The following is a 21,575-nucleotide window of genomic DNA, read 5'->3' on the forward strand; positions in this document are numbered from 1 at the left end:
AGCCTAGAAACTTGATTTGGCTATGCTTTGTCTGTGATGGGGAGTGAGTTTAGGATGCTCTGGAAGATGTAAAGAAGGCATGCTCACCTCCATGAAGGAGTTAGTTAGTAGGGTAAACATTCTGACAATATTTCAGGAACAAAGTGTGAGTCAAGCACATCCGTATGGTCACTTGAATTGATAATGTAGGGAGGCGGCATGAGGACTTGAGGCTCAGCTGTGTGGGATGGAGTGTGTCTGGGTCAGAGGATGTGCTTTACTGTGAGGTCATATAGTTGCCTAGTGGTTAATGTTTATTTGTTTTGACCCTGCGTAGTGAAGTCAGGTACATCTTCCTCCATGTTCCTCCATATGCCATTTATGGAGAAGACCTCAGATCAGTAAGTGCCAGCTACACTTCAGCATAGAACGATGTCTGACATGCACACTTTTTTTCCTTTTTAAGATTTATTTCTTTATTAATGAGAGAAAATGTGCGTGCCCAGGGGGAGGGCAGAGAGAGAGAGAGAGTCTCAAGCAGACTCCCTACTGAGTGCAGAGCCAGTTGGGGGGCTTGATCTCACAACCCTGAGATCATGACCTGAGCTGAAATCAAGATTTGGACACTCAACTGAACTACTCAGTAGGTGCCCCTGACACACACACTTTTAAATATATATTAGAAAAAGAGCATTGAAAATAGTGACTTACTTTGTTGGCCCTTCCTATATGCGGAGCACTGTGTGGAGCATGTCACCTAAGTCGTCACTGTGTTTAGTCCTAGAACAGTGAGACTGGTGGCAGAGGAGGGCCTGCCTAGTTCCTGGGTCTGAATTCCTGGGGTTGTTTCTATTTAGAGGTACAAGTTTGATCTTGTAGGTCTTTCTTGGAAAGGCAGCCATTCCATTAAAGTTAATTTTTCTATCACTTGGTAGTCTTTAATGGGAATAAGTTTATTCTGCCTTTAGAAGAATGAAATTTGTTACTTAATGTGCAGGTAACATTAGGTTTTCTCCAGGGTAAGTGGCATTTAGGTTTAAACAAGTGGTTTTGGTTTTCAGTTTGCAAAGCCAGTTTGAGGTGCACTGCTGTGTTCCTAAGAAGCTTGCTCTGTATTCTGAGGGCTGTTGGAGGGGTGAGCCTGAAGGGTGACTGGGCCATGTCATTGACCTGTGTGGAGTATGCATGTATAAATGTGCAGGCACTGCTCTGTGTAGTTTTGTAGCAGTGTGTAAACATGTGGATATGTAGAGTCACTGCATCAGTAACACTTCTCATTTAATGGCCAAAAGGAGTAGATTTACAGATAATGCATAACTGTGACTACCAAAATATAAAGAGTGGTTAAGGGCTAATTGTGTTACTTTAATTTTTCCACAATTCTCATGAAGTCTGCTTACTTTTCTTCTGTAGCTTTTGTCTGGTCCTTTGAGCCCCAACGAGAGTTTCCTGAGGTACCTTACTCTTCCACAAGACAATGAGCTTGCCATTGACTTAAGACAAACTGCAGTTGTTGTCATGGCCCATTTAGACCGCCTGGCTACTCCCTGTATGCCGCCTCTGTGTAGCTCACCAACATCTCATAAGGTATGTGAGAAAGCAGTGTTTGTTCTTTGTATGTTCTACAGTTAGTAGCACTCCTAGATTCTCATTCTGTGCCAATATGGAGACTTTCTCTGGTATTGGGGGTGGAGCTGGTTACAGCTTTTAAACATGTATACAGTTTAAAGTGTTGTCAGTGGTCAGATTGAGTGATGAGCAAGCTGAGGTGCACAGGGGTTTAGGACCCAATCCACTGTCCCAGGTTTCACTGTCAGGAGATATGTCCCCAGAGAGCTCTCCTTTATCCAAACAGCCACATGACTTCCTGCCTTCCTCAGGGAGGTTCCAGTGCCTTTTTTGTACACTAGGAGCTTAGACCATGGACTATCTTGATGATACTCAGACCAGTGGTAGCACTAATCTACATGTGTGAAGAGCCTACCAATGTAGGCTCCCTGAGGACTTCATATACATAGTTACATCTGATCATCCTAATACTGTCCCATTATATTGATGAGAAGACTGCCATTTGTAGTGGCAGTGAATTTTGCCAGGATCATGAAGAATAATCCTGGATTTGAATCCAGGTCTTTCTAACTTTTAATTTTTAACATGATTTATATATGATTTCAGAGTCTTTTTTTTCCCCCAAATAAGTATATTCACATGATTCAAAAGTCAAAATTAAGTGCAAGGACACTGTTAGATTCTTCTTCCTTTCCCCTCGTCTGCCTGGTTTAGCACCTGCTGCTTTTCACTTGTCTCTTACATATCCTTTTAATATCTCTGGTATTAGCAATAGTGGTAGCCTGTCGTAGCTTGTTTTTTTCACTACACAGTATATACTGAGGAGCTTTCTCTATTAATAAATAGAACTTCTTTGTTTATTTTAAAGCAGCTCAGTATTCTGTATATGGATCTATCATGATTTTTTTGGTGGACACTGTGTTGCCAGAAGTTTGCTACTCAAATACTGCTGCAATGATTAGCCTTGTACATTTGTTCTGTTTGCGCATATGCATGCACCGGTGGTGATGTACTTGATGTGGGTGGACACATTACCTGATTATCACAAAACTGCTCACATACAACTTAATCCTTCTCATCCACACCCAACATTAGGATTACTTGTCTCTCAGCCTCATGCTTAGGCTTTCAGGTTTCTTCCTGTTATGACAAAAATGGTAACCTGATACAGTCCAAGCATTTAAAAGTATGTTTAAGTTCTACTTGTATTACTTTTTAGTGGTTTCTGTTAAAATGAAATGCTGTGGAAGAATAGTCTGTTCAGTTTCTTCATCATCTTACCTGTTAACTGAGGTAATATGGAATGTTATAACTTACTTATTTTGATGTTTTAGATCAGCTTTCTTTACATGCTTTGTTTTTATTCTATGATACCTCAGTGTTACTCTTAGCATAAATTTTTCTTTCTTTTGAAGTAAGAAAGAAATACTCTTTTGTTTTGTTTTGCTTTGTTCTTAGTTTCTCAAAACACTTTATGTAGATACCTGAAGTTTTCATTGCTTTTGCTTTTATAAAGTGCAATATAACTTTTTTTTATTAACATATAATGTATTATTTGTTTCAGGGGTATAGGTCTGTGAATCATCAGTCTTACACAATTCACAGCATTTACTATAGCACATACCCTCCCCAATGTTTATCACTCAGCCACCTCATTCTTCCCACTCCCCTCCCCTCCAGCAACCCTCAGTTTGTTTCCTGAGATTAAGAGTCTCTTATGGTTTGGCTCCCTCTCTGGTTTCGTCTTGAAGAAAGAAATATTTTTGCCACTATAAAGAAAATGTTTCCTTATCTTGTTATCTTACAGGGATCATTGCAAGAAGTCATAGGATGGGGGTTAATAGGATGGAAATACTATGCCAATGTGATCGGTCCAATTCAGTGTGAAGGACTTGCCAACCTGGGGGTCACGCAGATTGCCTGTGCAGAGAAGCGCTTCCTGATCTTGTCCAGGAATGGCCGCGTGTACACTCAGGCCTACAACAGTGACACGCTGGTGGGTGTTCTGGGGCCTAGATCACTTCCCTTTGTGGGCACTTTTCTCTTACAGGTGCTACAGAATCCTAGTCTTTGAGTCATTTTGATTTCTGAAGATTTAGAAACATCTTTTTATTGTGTTTTACTAGTTGTACTTAATAATCTTAAATAATTAAGATCATTTGGGGAAGAATTTCTTAGTTAAAGATCAGGAGCTCTTTACAATAACATGCATTGCCCATCATGATTCCCATTTGTAAACTAATTTTCCATGTGTAAACTCAGTATACTTTGGGGTCCAGATAGTAACAAATGAGGGAATTGGGCCTTGTGGGGATAGAGCATGTTCCTGTTAAAGGAAGGTGCTTTTTACCTTGAGTTGTGAATTTCACTTGTGTGGAGGTAGCCTAATCATGTCACAGAGCACTTGGAGGCTGCCTACTCTTCTGTTGGTAGTGGGCAGGGCATCTGGATGATTGGATGGCAGCCTCTAGAAGCTCATGTTTTTTAGTTCGAGGAGAGTTTGTTAAAATGAGATGCATAATTGAGAAGAGTCATGCTGTTTTCATTGTCTTTGGACTGCTTAGTAATTTTCTTCCCATTTTTACCCTTTTAGGCCCCACAGCTGGTCCAGGGTCTTGCCTCCAGAAACATTGTAAAGATTGCTGCCCATTCTGATGGTCACCACTACTTGGCTCTGGCAGCAACGGGAGAAGTGTACTCCTGGGGTTGTGGGGATGGTGGACGACTGGGCCATGGGGATACTGTGTATGTATGGTTGATTCTTATAATTGACATGCTTTCCCTTTGAATTGCTGTATTCAAAATAGGATGGAAAAGAAAACTGTAGCTCGTTGTTTTCCAGCTGCTCTAACATGTAGGGCTAGGGTGGAAAGGCTGTCAAGATATGTCAGCCCCTGGGTTATGCTATGGGAGTTCTGCCCAGAGCACAGAGGATGTTATCAGTTGGCCTTCCTGTTCTCTCCCAGATTCATGGCTTCCAGCTTTTGCTATTCCCGTTTTTGTTTTTTTTTTTTTTTTTTTTGCTATTCCCGTTTTAACTGCACATATCAACACCCCACACTGTGGAGTTTCCTAAGGCAAATCCCATACTACTTGTTTCTTCATTCACAAACACTTCAGCACATCTCTGTCAGATAAGGTCCTCCTTTCCTTAAGCCATTCCATTTTCATAGGTACAAAACTCACTAATTTCTTAGTGTCCTATTTTGTGGAAGCTTTTGATTATTGTGAGAGACCAGGAATAAAACAAAATGGTTGTTCGAAGTGCAGGGTTGTAAAAATGGAGAGTTCCCACAGCTGCCACAGAGTGGTGGGAACCATTTAATATGTTGCCAGCTTGAGTGGGGAGCCTGGTAGAGAAAAACTTTGGCCTTAGATTAAAATTGAAGGTGCATCCCTACTTCAAGGGGGAAAGAGGCATGAACAGCAGAGTTGAGAGGAGTCTGAGCCCCTTATCACTATGGTGGGATGGAAGTGGACATCTCTGGGTAGACTCTCAGACTGTGAAAAAAGCTGAGCAATGTGTATTGTGTATTAGTATTCAGGAGAAATATTCCAAACTTGGTAGTGCTGTAAGGGATTCAGACAAATGGGGTAAAATGATTGTGAGAAACAAAGGAATGGAAATTATAGAATTTAGAATTGTTGTTATTCTCAGACTCTTTTTTTTATTTACTTTTTTTTTTTTAAAAGATTTTATTTATTTATTTATTTGACAGCGAGAGATCATAAGTAGGCAGAGAGGCAGTAAGAGAGAGAGGGGAAGCAGGCTCCCTGATGAGCAGAGAGCCAGATGAGGGGCTCGATCTCAGGACCCTGAGATCATGACCTGAGCTGAAGGCAGAGGCTTAACGCCTGAACCACCCAGGTGCCCCTATTCTCAGACTCTTAAAGGGGGTTAGTGTATGGGACACATAGAACTTGAAAGGATGGAGATACAAGCTGGAGACATTAGTTTTTTTCTTCTTTTATGTTATTTGTAATTTGTACTAAACTACAAAAAAACTAGTAACAACATAATACTCAGTTGAGATTAAGTGCTAGATGCTAAATTAAAGTATTTGTCCATTGTTCGAGAAATTGAGGGAAGGAAAAGAGATCAGTGAAGATGGTAGGAGTTGGAAGGAAACTTTGGGGGATTGAAACTTGAGCTGAACAGGAGGGAGAAGTATCAGATTAGGGTTGTTCAGCTCTCCCTGTGCCTATGTGTGCCCATGCATTTATTAATATTTGTATTATTTATATTTATAAACATGTGCATTTATTTATTTTGCAGAATAGTAGGTCACAAAGTTAGTAAACCGTGTCTTTGGAGAGGGTAGAGTTGCGTGTTGCCAATCACAGTACACATATTCTGGATTATAAATATATGGCATTTTGCTAGTTCTGAAAGTGAAGAGCCAACTACTAAGACTTCAATCTAATTAATCCTTACTGCCTCCTACTTTTCATTTGTAAAATATAGATTGGAATGTGATTAGTAAAACTTGCTCCTTCATTCCTTTCTCATTTTTTTAACAAATGTGTAAATTTTAACCATCGGTATGAGGTTTACAATTCATTTGTTTTGAGTACGATTTGATGAGTTTCAGCAAATGCATACAGTTGGGGAACCACCACAACTGAGAAAACATTTCTGATGCCCCTGCTACTTTCTTTGGACCCCTTTGCAATCAACCCCTGCTTTCTACTTCCAGTTCCTGATCTGCCTTCTCTCACTGTGTGGTATTTTGTTCCTGGCTCTGTTACTTAGCAGAGTCCCTGAGCTTCAGCCAAGTTGTTAGGTATGTCAGTAGTTGCTTTGTTCCTGTTGCTGAGTGGTCTATGGATGGGTCACTGTTTTGGACCACTAAACAAAAGCTGCCTGAGACTTGATTGTATGAGTCTTTAACAGACCTGTTTTGATATTCCTGCTGGATGCCATGCTTGGCATTAGGTGCCCAGTAAACATTCAATCACGGAAGTGTTGGGTGTTTGAATTCTGTGTTTCTTAATTATTTCATAAGGTGCCTGGAAGGACAAACTGTCTTGGAACCCTGATAGTTATTTTCTTTGCTAACACCAATAGGGCATGTGTAGAAGGACATTCATATTTGTTTCCTTTCTCTCCGCAGGCCTTTGGAAGAGCCTAAGGTGATATCTGCTTTCTCTGGAAAACAGGCTGGGAAGCATGTGGTGCACATCGCATGTGGAAGCACATATAGTGCGGCCATCACTGCCGAGGGGGAGCTGTATACCTGGGGCCGAGGGAACTACGGCCGACTAGGCCACGGTACATTTGCCTTGAGCCAGCTCAAGCTTGCAGTGGGAGGTTGCCTCTCTTGGGGATTTTGCAGTAACGATTGTCCTATCTGTTTGAAGGCTCCAGTGAAGATGAAGCCATCCCAATGCTGGTAGCTGGGCTTAAAGGATTGAAGGTCATTGATGTGGCATGCGGGAGCGGGGATGCTCAAACCCTGGCGGTGACGGAAAATGGTATGCAGTGCATATGCTGCCTGGGCTGGTCTTCAGGATGAGGAGTGCCGCTTTCCTTAAGGGAGTGAGCGTTGAAGTAGAGTTCACTTCATGGCTGCCCTTTTGTCCATAAGTGATGTGCACCTCTGGGTCTATGGCAGAAGTTAAGAAGTTGCAGGACTTTTTTTTTTTTTTTTTAAGATTTTATTTATTTATTTGACAGAGACAGACATAGTGAGAGAGGGAACACAAGCATGGGGAGTGGGAGAGGGAGAAGCACGCTTCCCACAGAGTGGGGAACCCCATTTGGGGCTCGATCCCAGGACACTGGGGTCATGACCTGAGCTGAAGGCAGATGCTTAATGACTGAGCCACCCAGGCAGTCCAAGAAGTTACAGGACTTTTAACATCTGTTGCCCGCACTCAGAGAGCTAGTTAATGGCTATATCCTTCCCATTTTGCATTTTATTTTTTAATAAAAAAATGAGAGTTACAGTGGAATAATTGACATTCTGAATTGTTTCTGGTTATTATTATTATATTTCCTAATGTTCAGCTACCTTTGATTTGCTGTGGTAAGTCCTGCTTAGTCTGTGTGGATTCTAGTATGATGTTACATTGTTGGCTTATTTTTAATTTCACTTTTATATTTGTGTTTATTACTGAGATTATACTCATTTTGCTTTTCCTTTGAGGGTACATTTACTAGTTTTGTTGGTTAGAATCTTACTGAATTTTAAAACTATTTATTTGTTAGTATTGTGGGGGTTTGTTAGAATCAGCCGGGGAACTTCTATCTCTGCCCTGCTGCAGAAGTTGAATGTCAGATTGGGAATTGACTTACTTCTGGGGATTACTTCTTTTTTAAAAATATTTATTTATTTACTCATTTCAGAGATTGAATTTAGTGATTCATCAGTTGCATATAACACCCAGAGCTCATTACATCCAGTACCCTCCTTAATGCCCATCACCAAATACTCCATTCCCCCACCCACCTCCCCTCCAGCAAACTTCAGTTTGTTTCCTATAGTTAAGAGTCTTTTATGGTTTGTCTCCATCTCTGATTTCCTCTTATTTTTTCTTCCCTTGCTATGTTCATCTGTTTTGTTTCTTAAATTCCATGTATGAGTGAAATAATCTGGTATTTGTTCATTTCTGACTGACTTATTTTGCTTAGCATAATACCCTCAAGTTCCATCGACATCTTTGCAAATGGCAAGATTTCATTCTTTTTGATGGTGGAGTAATAATTCCATTGCATATATATACCACATCTTCTTTATCCATTCATCTCTTGATAGACATATGGGCTCTTTCCATAGTTTGGCTATTGTGGATGTTGCTGCTATAAACATTGGGGTGCATGTGCCCCTTCCAGTGACTATGTTTGTATCCTCTGAATAAATACCTAGTAGTGTGATTGCTGGATTGTAGGGTAGCTGTATTTTTAACTTCTTGAGGAACCTCCAGTATATTTTCCAGAGTGGCTACACAGTTTGCATTCCCACCAATAGTGTAAAAGTGTTCCCATTTCTCCATATTCTCACCAACATCTTTTGTTTCCTGAGTTGTTAATTGTAGCCATTCTGACTGGTATGAGGTGGTTCTTATTATGGTTTTGATCTGTATTTTCCTGATACCAAGTGATGTTAAGTGTTTTTTACATGCGTCTATTGGCCATTTGTATGTCTTCTTTGGAGAAATGTCTGTTCACTTCTTCTACCCATTTCTTGATTGGATTATTTGTTCTTTGGGTATTGGTTTGATAAATTACAGATTTTGGATACCAGCCTTTTATCTAAAATGTCATTTGCAAATAGTATTTTGATAGGGATGGCATTAAATGTGTAGATTGCTTTTAGAAAGCATGGATATTTTCATAATATTTTATTCTTCCAATCCATGAGCATGGAATGTTTTTCCATTTCTTTGTGTCTTCCTCAGTTTCTTCATGAGTATTCTATAGTTTTCAGAGTAGAGATCTTTTACCTCTGGTTAGGCTTATTCCTAGGGATGTTATGGTTTTTGGTGCAATTGTGGGATTGATTCCTTGATTTCTTCTTCTTCTCCTTCATTGTTAGTGTATAGAAAAGCAACTGACTTCTGTGCATTGGTTTTATATCCTGCTACTCTCTGCTGAATTCCTGTATAAGTTCTAGCAATTTTTGGGTGGAGTCTTTTGTGTTTTCTACATAGAGTATCATGGCATCTGTGAAGAGTAAGAGTTTGACTTCTTTGCTGATTTGGGGTCTTTGGTTTTGAGATCAAGGTAATACTGGCCTCATAGAATGAGTTTAGAAGTTTTCCTTCCATTTCTGTTTTTTAACCAGCTTCAGAAGAATAGGTATTAATCTTTCTTAAATGATTGGCAGAATCCCGCTGTGAGGCCACCTGGACTTGGACTCTTCTTTGTTGGGAGATTTTTGATTGCTGCTTGGGTTTCTTTCCTGGTTACAGGTGTGTTCAGGTTTTCTATTTCTTCCTGTTTCAGTTTTGGTAGTTTTCATGTTTAGGAGTGCATCCGTTTCTTCCAGATTGCCAAATTTGTCAGCATATATTTGCCCATGATATGCTCTTATAATTGTATGTTTTCGGTGTTGGTTGTGATCTCTCCTCTTTCATATATAATTTTATTTATTTGGGTCCTTTCTCTTTTCTTATTGATAAGGCTGGCCAGGGGTTTATTGATCTTACTAATTCTTTCAAAAAACCAGCATTTAATTTCATTGATCTCTTCTACTGTTCTTGACTTACATTTCATTGATTTCTGCTCTGGTCTTATTATTTTTTTCCTCCTGCTGGATTTAAGTTTCATTTGCTGTTCTTTTTCCAACTCCTTTAGGGTAAAGTTAGATTGTGTGTATAAGACTTTTCTTGTTTCTTGAGAAAGACCTGTTTTGCTATATCCTTTCCTCTTAGGACTGCCTTTGCTGCATCCCAGAATATGTGAGCTATTGTGTTTTCATTTTCATTTGCTTCAATGTATTTTTTAATTGTTCTTTAGTTTCCTGGTTGTCCCATTCATTCTTTAGTAGGTTGCTCTTTAACCTCCGTGTATCTGTGTTCCTTCTAAATCTTACCTTGTGATTGAGTTCAAGTTTTAAAGCATGTGGTTTGAAAATATGCATGGTATAATCTCAGTCTTTTGGTTCTAGTTGAGACCCGATTTGTGATGCAATATGTGATCTATTCTGGAGAATGTTCCATGTGCTCTTGAGAGGAATGCTTTAGGATGAAATCCTCTGAATATTTCTGTTAAATCCCTCTGGTCCAGTGTGCCATTCAAAGCCCTTGTTTCCTTGTTGATCTACTTAGATGATCTTTCCTCTCTGTGAGTGGGGGAGTTAAAGTCCCTTACTTTTATTGTATTATTATTATTATCATGAAAGTGTTTCTTTAATTTTGTTATTAATTGGCTTATATATTTGCCTGCTCCCAATGTAGGGGCATAAATATTTACAACTGTCAGATCTTCTTGTTGGATAGACCCTTTTGTTATGAATCATTGTCCTTCCTCATCTCTTATTATAGTCTTTGGTTTAAAATCTAGTTTGTGTGGTATAAGGATGGCTACTCCAGCTTTCTTTTGATGTTCATTAGCATGATAAATGATTCTCCAACCTCTCACTTTCAATTTGGATGTGTCTTTGGGTCTAAAATGAGTCTCTTATAGACAGCATATTGATGGGTCTTTTTTTTTTTTTTAATCCGTTCTGATACCTTATGTTTTTTGATTGGAGCAGTTAGTCTTTTTTTATATTCAGAGTAATTATTGAAGGATATGAATTTAGTGCCTTTGTATTACCTATAAAGTCGCTGTTTCTGTATATTGTTTCTGTTCCTTTCTGGACTTTGTTACTTTTGGGTTCTCTCTTTGCTCAAGAATCCCCTTTAATATCTCTTGTGGAGCTGGTTTAGTGTTCACAAATTCCTTTAGTTTCTCTTTGTCCTGGTAACTCTTTATCTCTCTTTCTATTCTGAATGAGAGCCTTGCTGGATAAAGTATTCTTGGCTGCATATTTTTCCCATTTAGCATGCATGTTGAATATATCATGTCAGTCCTTTCCAGCCTGCCAGGTCTCTGTGGACAGGTCTGCTCTCAGCTTTTTTTTTTTTTTTAATTTTATTTATTTATTTGAGAGCGCAACAGTGAGAGAGAGCATGAGCGAGGAGAAGGTGAGAAGGAGAAGCAGACTCCCCATGGAGTTGGGAGCCTGATGTGGGACTCAATCCCAGGACTCCGGGATCATGAAGGCAGTCGCTTAACCGACTGAGCCACCCAGGCACCCCTGCTCTAAGCTTTTTGTGTCTGCCTTTGTATGTTCAGGACCTCTTGTCCTGAGCTGCTTTCAGGATTTTCTCTTTGTCTCTGAAATTTGCAAGCATCACTGTTAATATGTCAAGGTATTGACCTGTTTTTATTGATCTTGAAGGGGTTTTCTGGGCATTCTGGACTTGAGTGCCCATTTCCTTCCCCAAATTAGGGAAGTACTTAGCTCTAATTTGTTCAAATGAATTTTTCTGCCCATCTCCCCTCCCCCTATCTTCTGGGACCGCCCCCATTATCTGGATATTATTTTGCTTTATGGTATTTGAGTTCTTGAAGTCTTCCTTCATGATCCTGTAGTTCCCCCCCCCACCTCAGGTTCCTTATTTTACATGATTTTTCTTATGTATCAGTGACTCACTCTTTTGCCTACTTATCTTTGCTGTTTGAGCCTCCAATTGTGACTGCATCTCAGTAATAGCATTTTAAATTTTGGCCTGAGTAGATTTTACTCTTTTATTTATACAGTAAGGGATTCTCTGTTGTCTTCTATGATTTTTTCAAGCCCATACCAGTATCTTTATAATCATTGTTTTAAATTCTAGTCCAGACATCTTATTTATATCTGTTATTGATAAAATCCCTGGCAATGAGTATTACCTCCTGTTCTTTCTTTTGGTGTGAGTTTCTCCATCTTGTTATTATGTTGAGGAAAAAATAGAAGAAAATGAGAGAATAGACAAAAATAACAAAGGAAAAAACAAAACAAACCGGAAGAAACAAAAACAAAGCAAAATAAGAAAAAATCAAACAAGAACTAAAACAGAACAAAACAGTAAACTAGATCTTGGGTGTGTTTTGGTCTGTTTGTTAAAAGAAACTATATCCAATTAAAAAAAAAGAAACTATATCCTACAATGGAATATCATGCAACCATCAAAAGAAATGAAATCTTGCCATTTGTAATGACGTGGGTGAAACTAGAGGGTATTCTACTGAGTGAAATAAGTCAATCAGAGAAAGACAATTATCATATGATCTCTCTGATAGGAGGAATTTGAGGAATTTGAGAGGCAGGACGGGGGGTTTGGAGGGTAGGGAAGAAAAAAAATGAAACAGAATGAGATTAGGAGGGAGACAAACCATAAGAGACTCTTAATCTCACAAAACAATCTGAGGCTTGCTGGGGGTAGGGGGGTAGGGAGACGGTGGTTGTGTTATGGACATTGGGGAAGGTATGTGATATGGTGAGTGCTGTGAAATGTGTAAGCCTGATGATCCACAGACCTGTACCCCTGGGGCAAATAATACATTGTATGTTCAAAAAAAAAAAAAAAAAAAAAGGAAACTATATCCCAAAATAGTGAAGAAAGATAATTGTATATATATATAGAAAAATAAAATACAATGAAAGTAAACCAAAAACTTATATATATATACTATATATATATGATATATATAGTATATATATAAAAATTATTCATTCATCTGTTAAAGGGCAGTAGATAAAGAAGATGTGGTTGATATATACAAAGGAATATTACTCAGCCATCAGAAAGGATGAATACCCACCATTTGATTGACATGGATGGAACTGGAGGAGATTATGCTAAGTGAAATAAGTAGAGAAAGACAATTATCATATAGTTTCACTCATATGTGGAACATAAGGAATATCACAGAGGACATTAGGGGAAGAAAAACCTCAAGGAGGGGAATCAGAGAGGGAGATGAACCATGAGAGACTATGGACTCTGGGAAACAATCTGAGAGTTTCAGAGGGGAGGGAATGAAGGGATGGGTTAACCATGTGATGGGTATTAAGGAGGGCACAGCACTGGCTCTTATACACAAATAATGATCATGGAACACTGCATCAAAAATTAATGATGTACTCTATGTTGACTAACAAAAAAAATTAAAATTGAGAAAGAATAAAATAATTGAAAAAATAAAATAACTGAATGAAAATAAAGCTGGAAGACGAAAGAATTGAAAAAACCCCACCAATGCTATATACTCTTTTCCCTAAGAACCGAAGTTTTGCAGCTCTCTATCATCTGTAGACTTGGTGCTATTCAGTTGTTCCTGCTGGTCATTCGGTGGAAGGACCTTTTGCACCAATTCTCAGGTGCCCTTGTCCTGGTGAAATTTCACCTCCCTTGCCAGGGTGCTGGGCTCTGTTTAAGTAGCTCTGATTGCGCTTCGTTTAAGTGGCTCTGATTGCACTGTGTGACCCTGTTTTGCTCCTTGAACACTTTAGCACTGATGGCTGGATGAAAGTCGTGGTGCCCGAATCTTTATCCCTAGAGCTGAAAGTTTGTGCCTCTCATCTTCAGTGAACCCTCACAGAAAAGCTGTCAATGACTCTGTCTCCCCGGTTTCTGTCCAAACTCTGTTCACTCAGCCTGTGACGAAGTGTTTTTATCTCAGGTATGTGCCGGAGTTTCCGGTTTCCACAAACTTTTATGGACTCCTGAGACTTGGTCCCATGCTGTTCCTCCTGGAAGTTTGTGGGATGTCTTGCTGAGCTTCTGCCTTTTGCCGAGACCCTGTCTAGAGAGTGGTTGTGTGACTATGCAGCAGTTCATAGTTTACTGTTTACAGTTTATAGCAACACACAGCAGAAAGCTGGCATCTAGACTTGCTGTTTTCATTCTGCTTCCCCACTCTGCTGCCTTGGAACTCTGCCACACTCAGCTACTCCCATTCTTCTTGTGGCCCCGGGGATCTTTAGACTATGCTGTCCCACCTGGGATTCCAATCTGCTTTGCCATCTGAGTGCCTTTAATCCAGGGATGTCTCCCATTGTAGCAGACTCCTAAAATTTCCAATTTTGCATCCTACTGCTTTTAATACTTTGCAGTAGCCTTCTTAAGCAGGCTCCTTCCTCTCTGCAGTTTTCTCAAATATATCATCGTGGATGCCAAGTCTCCGTACCTCCTACCTTCCAAAAAGTGGTTGCTTTTCTATTTGTAGAATTGTAGCATTTCTTTTCTCAGATCTCTTTTCACAGGTGTTCAGAGTGATTTGATAACTATCTAGCTGAATTCCAGGGACCCGACAAACTTAGGGTCCGCTACTCCTCCACCATCTTAACTCCCCTCCCTGGGGATTTCTTTAGTGAGAGGAGAAAGGATATTTTGAGCATTTTCATGCCCACATAGGACCCCTCGCCTAAAAGGATAGACATGGAGGCATCTTATGCTATTGTAAGTCTTTGAGAAAAGATGGTCTCATCTGTCATCTTGAAGTTCTCTTCTTCTGACATGAAGCTTTCAATTTGACATCTTACTGTTTTTAAGTCTCCACTGTTGAGTGATTGATAGATTTTATAAACGTCTTAACCAGAAAGTCTTTCCTTAAATAAGCCTTATTATTGTTCTTGAATTCTTTGTGTGAAACTGCTATGTAAGTAAAGCTGTGTGAAGTTTTGACTAAGTTGCTGTGATTGGTAACTATGCATGCTGTTTACCTAACATTGGTGTTTGGTCATATAGGGAAAGGTCCCTGCTACATTACTGTATTTTGAAACTATTGATATAGTAGAAGCATCCTGACCTGTGAGATCTGGTTCTGGGGTGACAGGGTCATTGAAAACATTGGAGGAAGTGGGAATTGCCAGCTGAGCTATGTGAACAACAGGCATTTTGTAAGACATATAAGTGTATACACATTCTCCAATGTTTGTGTGTGGGTTTGTTGCATTGAGCATTGGTGTGTTTATGTCAATGACCACCCACTAGTGTATCATCTACAATTTTAGATCAGGGATTGGCTGTTTTTGCAAATAGACTTGTATTGGAATGCCACCTTGCTTACTAATTGTCTGTGGCTGCTTTCCTGTGACAGTGGAACGTTTGGATACTTGTGACAGAGATCACATTGTCCACAAAGCCTAAAAAAATATTTACCATCTGAACTTTAACAAAAGTTTGTTGATCTTTAGTTTAGATTATTTAAAATAGAATTTCTTTTTTCTTACTTTACAATTTTTAGCAGTTTTTTTTTTTAGTAATTCACATTTATTACATTTTTGCAGAGTTTTTAGCTTAGTTATCAGAGTTGAAAGAATGCAACCACACTTCCGTAATTTGTTTTATCCCTTTATGTAATATTTAACCAGATTATGCTAACAAATGTTATTGGAAATAAATGCTATCATGCAGTTAACTTGTGGTGAGCATGACAGGAACAGTGTGTGGGCAGACCTGAGAGACAGTGGTCAGGGAGCTGTAACTTTTTGTGGTGGGCCAAGTTAAGGTATTTTATGGAGGCAGTGGAGTTTTTGTTCTGTTTTCACTACTAGCTTGAACTGAACCCAGTTGTTGAGCCCAAACTAGAGTCAGGACTTTATTATTCTTTTAGCTAAAACAAAAAGAAAACCCAGCTATCCTTTTCTTAATTGCTTCTGTATCAACCTGAAGTATCAACTAGATTTCATTTGGTCAGAAGTCACCTGTGTAGTGTTAACTAAATATATTAGTGGTCTAGGTTTGTTATGGGTTATATTGAGTATTTTCAGCCATTTAAAAGTTGCATTAAGATATACAGTTACTTTTACTGAAATATATTTGTGGTTTTTTTAGGTCAAGTGTGGTCTTGGGGAGATGGTGACTATGGGAAATTGGGCAGAGGTGGTAGTGATGGCTGCAAAACACCAAAGCTTATTGAAAAGCTTCAGGATTTGGATGTTGTGAAGGTTCGATGTGGAAGTCAATTTTCTATAGCTCTGACAAAAGATGGCCAAGTTTATTCATGGGGAAAAGGTGACAACCAGAGACTTGGGCATGGAACAGAAGAACATGTTCGTTATCCCAAACTCTTGGAAGGCTTGCAAGGTGAGTGCAAACTGTAAACTTTTAAAACTCTCTGAAGCTTTTTCTTTAGTAATCTTTTAAAGTTTGCAGGTTTTTCTTTTTTTTTTTTTAACCTAATATTTCATGAATGACTTATCATTAGAAGGCTTTTACCCACATTTTTGTAGGTATGGATAATAATGGAAAGTAGTTTATCTCTATTAAAAAAATGGTGTAGGACACCTCAGTGGCTCAGTCCATTAAGTGTTTGCCCTTGGCTCAGGTCGTGCTCCCAGAGGCCTGCGATTAAGTCCCACATCGGGCTCCCTGCTCTGCGGGAAGCCTGCTTCTCCCTCTGCCTCTACCTCTCTCTCTCTCTCTCTGTCTCTCTTGAATAAAATATTTTTAAAAAAATGGTGTAGAATTATTCTCACCAGATTTCATTTGAAACTCATTCAATTTTACTAATATTGGTAAGTCCTTTTTGTGGCAGGCGTCTTTTCATCATTAAGTAAGCTGGCCTTAGTGAAGTTAACTTCTATCAGTGAGGTTACCAGTAATTATACTGGAGGTATGGCTAAGATGATAGATAACGCATGGTGCTGTGGGAGCATCATAGGAGATAAGATTGGTGTGCTTGGAGTGGTCTCATTTGAACTTATGATGGGTAAATCCTGCTTGTTTGGTTTCAAGGGCATCCAGGATGCCTTCTAGATAGAATGGGAGCCAAGGCATGTAGGTGTACTTTGAAGATGCCTTCTTAAGTATGGGAGAGGTTGGTAATAGGTGTATCAGGTAGCCTGTAGTGCTAAAGGGGGTGGCCAGACTGTTTTTTAAAGGAGTAGATGGTAAGTATTTTAGGTTTGAGTATCATACATTGTATGTCTCAACTACTCTTTCTGGTGTTGTAGCCCAAAAGGATCCATAGACAATATATAAATTTAAACACATGGGCCTGGTTGTACTGTAGTACAAATTCATTCACAAAAACGGCCCTTGGCCTGTATTTGCATGAGGGATGGAGTTTGTTGAATCCCTGAACTAGATTCTACTTTGTTTATGTTTTTGCTTTTTTTGTCAAGGGACTTTGGAATTGAGACTTTTACATGGGACTTGCTTGTTTCTTTCACCACCATCATTATTTTAAAACACATTAATCCCTTGGGGTACCTGGGTGGCTCAGTTAGTTAAGTGTCTGACTCTTGGTTTTGGCTCAGGTCATGATCTCAGGGTCATGAGATTGGAGCCCCCACATTGGGCTCTGTGCTTGACAAGGAGTCTGCTTGAGATTCCCTCTCTTCCTCTCTCCGCCTCTCCCTGCTTGCACATGCATGTGCTTTCTCCCTCTCTCTAAAAAAATTAAATCATAAAATCTTTAAAACATATTAATACCAAGAAGATATTGTAGTATTTGTTATTTTCTAAGTTTCTGAGATAAGTTGTAGGGTAATACAGTTGGTGGAGCTGTGTTTGAATTTTGTTATGTATGTTATGGAGCTGTGTTTGAATTTTGTTAGCCTTCTTGTTTATAAATTTTTTTCACTTAGTAAAGGAAATCTGCTTCTTCAGCTACACTTATTAGATACAGAGATGAAATATGTTAATATGAAAGCATGTAAATGATTGATGGTACAGTCATTTTGGCCATCACTTATGTCAGCGTATGATAAGCTCAAGATAGAATTGTTCTCCTTACTCTGGTAGAGTTTTGTAGCTGGATTACTTTTGATATTGACATTTTTGAAAACATCCCTTTTGTTGGTAATGTTAGATTTACTTTTAAGCAAAAATATAATACTTTAATACTATTTAAATAGGAAAAAATGTACTTGTATCATTTCACTGTGGAGAAAAAGATTTTGTTTTAGAAAACTTTGTTAATGAAGATAGCTCACAACCTGGGCTATAAAGCACATGTTAACATATTTAAAAGAAGAGAGATCAAACAATGTCTGGTTTCAGACTACAAGGAAATTAAACTAAAAATTGTATCAGAAAGATAGTTGGAAAATCCCCAAATATGTGGAGATTAAACAACAAACTTCCAAATAACACATGGTCAAACCAAAATCTTAAGAGAAATTTTAAAATATTTTGAACTAAATGAAAATGAGAACAACTTACCAAAATTTGTGGGATGCAGTGAAAGCAGTGCTTAGAAGGAAATTTATAGCATTGAAAGCATATGTTAGAAAAGAAGAAAAATCTAAAGTAAGTAATCTTTGTGTACAGGAAAGAAAACCATAAATAAAATGTAAAGCCTGGATGGCTCAGTTGGTTAAGCATCTGACTCTTGATATTGGCTCAGGTCGTGATCTCAGGGTTGTGAGATTGAGCCCCACATTGGGCTCTGCACTGGGCATGGAGCCTGCTTAAGATTCTCTCTCTTCCTCTCTCTCTGCATCCCTCCTCTCTCAAAACAACAACAACAACAACAACAACAACAATGAAAACAAACCACTAAAATGTAAAAGCAACCTATAGAATATAGAATGGGAGAAAATATTTATAAATCATATATCTGATAAGGGGTTAATATCCAAAATATATAAAGGACTCTTAAAATTCAGTGGCAAAACAAAAACCTACCCCATAGCCAATTTTATTAAAAATTAGGAAGAGGATCTGAGTAGACATTTTTCCAAAGATGAGTTCTAGATGGCTGGCAGGTACATGAAAAAGGTGCTCAACATTATTAATCATCAGAGAAATGCACATCAAAATTACAGGTGAGAGAACACTTCAAACCTGTTTGAATGGCTATTATCAAAAAGACAAGAAAGTGTTGGTGAGGATGTGGAGAAAAAGAAACTGTTGTGTAATGTTGATGGGAATGTGAATTGGTATAGCAACTGTAGAAAACAGTAAGGAGGCTTCACAAAAAATTAAAAAGAGAACTACCAGATGATTCTATAATTCCACTCTTGGGTGTTTATCTGAAGGAAGTAAATATGCGAACTCAGAAAGGTATTGGCATCCTCATGTTTGTTGCAGCATTATTCACAGTAACCAAGATATGGAAACAACCTAAGTGTCCCATTGATAGTTGAGTAGATAAAGGAAATATAGTATATACATATGATGGAATATTATTCAGCCATAAAAAAGAAGGTAATGCTACCATTTGTGTTAACATGGATGGACCTTGAGGGCATTATGCTAAATAAATAGGTCAGATAGAGACAGATAAACACTGTATAATTCTACTTGTATGTGAAATAAAAAAAAAAAAAAACCCAAACTCCCCCCAAACCCCCAACAAACTCATAGATGCTGGGAATAGATTGGTGGTTGCCAGAGGTGGGGATTGCAGGGGGTGGGTAAAGTGGGTGAAGGTGGTCGGAAAGTACAAATTTCTAGTTGTGAAATAAGTCCTGCAGATATAATATACAGCATGGTGACTGTAGCTATTAACACCTTATTGTATACTTGAAAGTTTCCAAGAGAACAGATCTTAAAAGCTCTCATCACTAGAGAAAAAATTTGTGACCATGTATGGTTATAGATGTTAAAAAAATATCAGTAGTCTAAGTTTCCGCCTTAGGTAACTAGATATCGGAGAGCAAATTGAATCCAAAATAAGAAGAAGTAAAGAAATAATGAGAATTAGAGAAGAAATCAATGAAATTGAAAACAGAAAATCAATAGAGAAGATCAAGGAAACCTAAAGCTGGTTCTTTGAAAAGATTAATAAAGTCAGTATACTTTAGGCTAAGAAAAAAGGAAAACATGGCACAAATTACTAATATTAGAAATGAAAGAGAAGACATTACTACAGATCCTGTTAACATTGTAGAGGTGATAAAGGAATACTAAGAACAACTCTATGCCCACAAATTTGGTAACTTTGATGAAATGAACCATTTTTAAAAGACACAATTTGCCAAAATTCATACAAGAAGAAATAGATTGAATAGGCTTACATCTCTTAAAGAAATTAAGTCAATAATTAATGACTTTCCAAAACAGAAAGCATGAGGCCCAGATGGGTTTATTGGTGAATTCTACCAAAAATTTAAGGAAGAAATTATACCAGTTCTCTATAATATCTTTCAGAGGATAGAAGCAAAGGGAATACTTCTTAATTCATTCTGCAAGGCCAGCATTACCCTAATACCAAAGCCAGACAAAAATATTACTAGAAAAGAAAATTACAGACCAACATCTCTCATGAATATAGATGCAAAAATCCTCAACAAAATATTAGCAAATTAAATTCAACAATGTATAGAAAGAATTAAACATCACCACCAAATTGAATTTATTCTACATATGCAATGCTGGCTAGTTCGACATTCAAAAACCGATTAATGTAATCCATGGAATTAAGAGAGTAAGAAAAAAAATCACATGAGCATATTAATAGCTGCAGAAAAGCATTTGGTAAAATTCAGTACCTGTTCATGATAAAAACTTTCAGCAAACTAGGAATGGAGAGAACTTCATAAACTTGATAAAGAATATCTATAAAAATCCTACAGCTAATGTCATACTTAGTGGTGAGAAACTTGAAGCTTTCCCACTAAGATAAAGTATAAGGGGAAGATGTCTCATCTCATTGTTTCTTTTCAAAATCATACTGGAAGTTCTAGCTAATGCAACAAAACAGCAAAAGGATATTAAAGGTATACAGATTGAGAAGGAAGAAACAAAACTATCTTTGTTCACAGATGACATGAATGTTTATGTAGAAAATCTGAAAGGATCAACAAAAAAACTGGAAGTAATAAATGATTATAGCAGACTTGCAGGATACAAAGTCACTTGGTATATACCTTAGTTCCTATATACCAGCAACTAAGAAGTGGATTTTGAAATTAAAACAAAATACCATTTACATTAGTATTAAAAAAGTGAGATACATAGGTTTAATTCTAACAAAGTATAAGACCTTTATGAGGAAAATTACAAAACTGATGAATGAGATCGAAGGAGAACTAATAAATTGAGAGATATTCTGTGTTCATGAGTAGGAAGACTGAACACTAATTTCTATCTTGATCTATACATTTAATGCAAGACAAACTGATTCTAAATTTTATGTGGAAAGACAAAAGACCTAGAATAGCTAACACATTATTGAAGGAGAAGGGCAGGTTGAGGACTGACACTACCCAACTTCAAGACTTAATATAAAGCTGTAGTAATCAAGAAAGCATGGCATTGGGGCGCCTGGGTAGCTCAGTGGTCATCCCTTCAGCTCAGGTCATGGTCCTGGGATCCTGGGATCGAGCCCTGCATCGGGCTCTCTGCTCAGTGGGGGGATCCTGCTTCCCCCTCTCTCTCTGCCTGCCTCTCTGCCTACTTGTGATGTCTATGTGTCAAATAAATAAATAAAATCTTTATATATATAAAAAACATGGCATTGACTAAAGTATAGACAAATAGATCATTGGAACAAAATAGCTGAGAAATAGACCTGCATAATAAGTATAGTTAATTGATTTTTTTTTTAAAGATTTTCTTTATTTATTTGACAGACAGAGATCACAGGCAGGCAGAGA

At 38.2% G+C, this 21,575-nt stretch overlaps 1 protein-coding gene across 1 annotated transcript in view; it reads left to right on the forward strand.

The window, feature by feature from the left end:
* Window positions 1-21,575, forward strand: part of LOC111161922 (E3 ubiquitin-protein ligase HERC2) — a 232,403-nt gene that overhangs the window by 58,980 nt on the left and 151,848 nt on the right. Inside the window, exons 10-15 of the mRNA XM_022525994.1 lie at window positions 1,393-1,566; window positions 3,356-3,544; window positions 4,142-4,293; window positions 6,663-6,820; window positions 6,910-7,023; window positions 15,862-16,113. Coding sequence (XP_022381702.1) covers window positions 1,393-1,566; window positions 3,356-3,544; window positions 4,142-4,293; window positions 6,663-6,820; window positions 6,910-7,023; window positions 15,862-16,113 — 1,039 coding nt within the window. The remainder of the gene's footprint in view (window positions 1-1,392; window positions 1,567-3,355; window positions 3,545-4,141; window positions 4,294-6,662; window positions 6,821-6,909; window positions 7,024-15,861; window positions 16,114-21,575) is intronic.

The sequence above is a fragment of the Enhydra lutris genome, unplaced genomic scaffold (genome assembly GCF_002288905.1).
Source record: "Enhydra lutris kenyoni isolate GAN:26980312 unplaced genomic scaffold, ASM228890v2 scaffoldscaffold87, whole genome shotgun sequence".
NCBI lineage: Eukaryota > Metazoa > Chordata > Mammalia > Carnivora > Mustelidae > Enhydra > Enhydra lutris.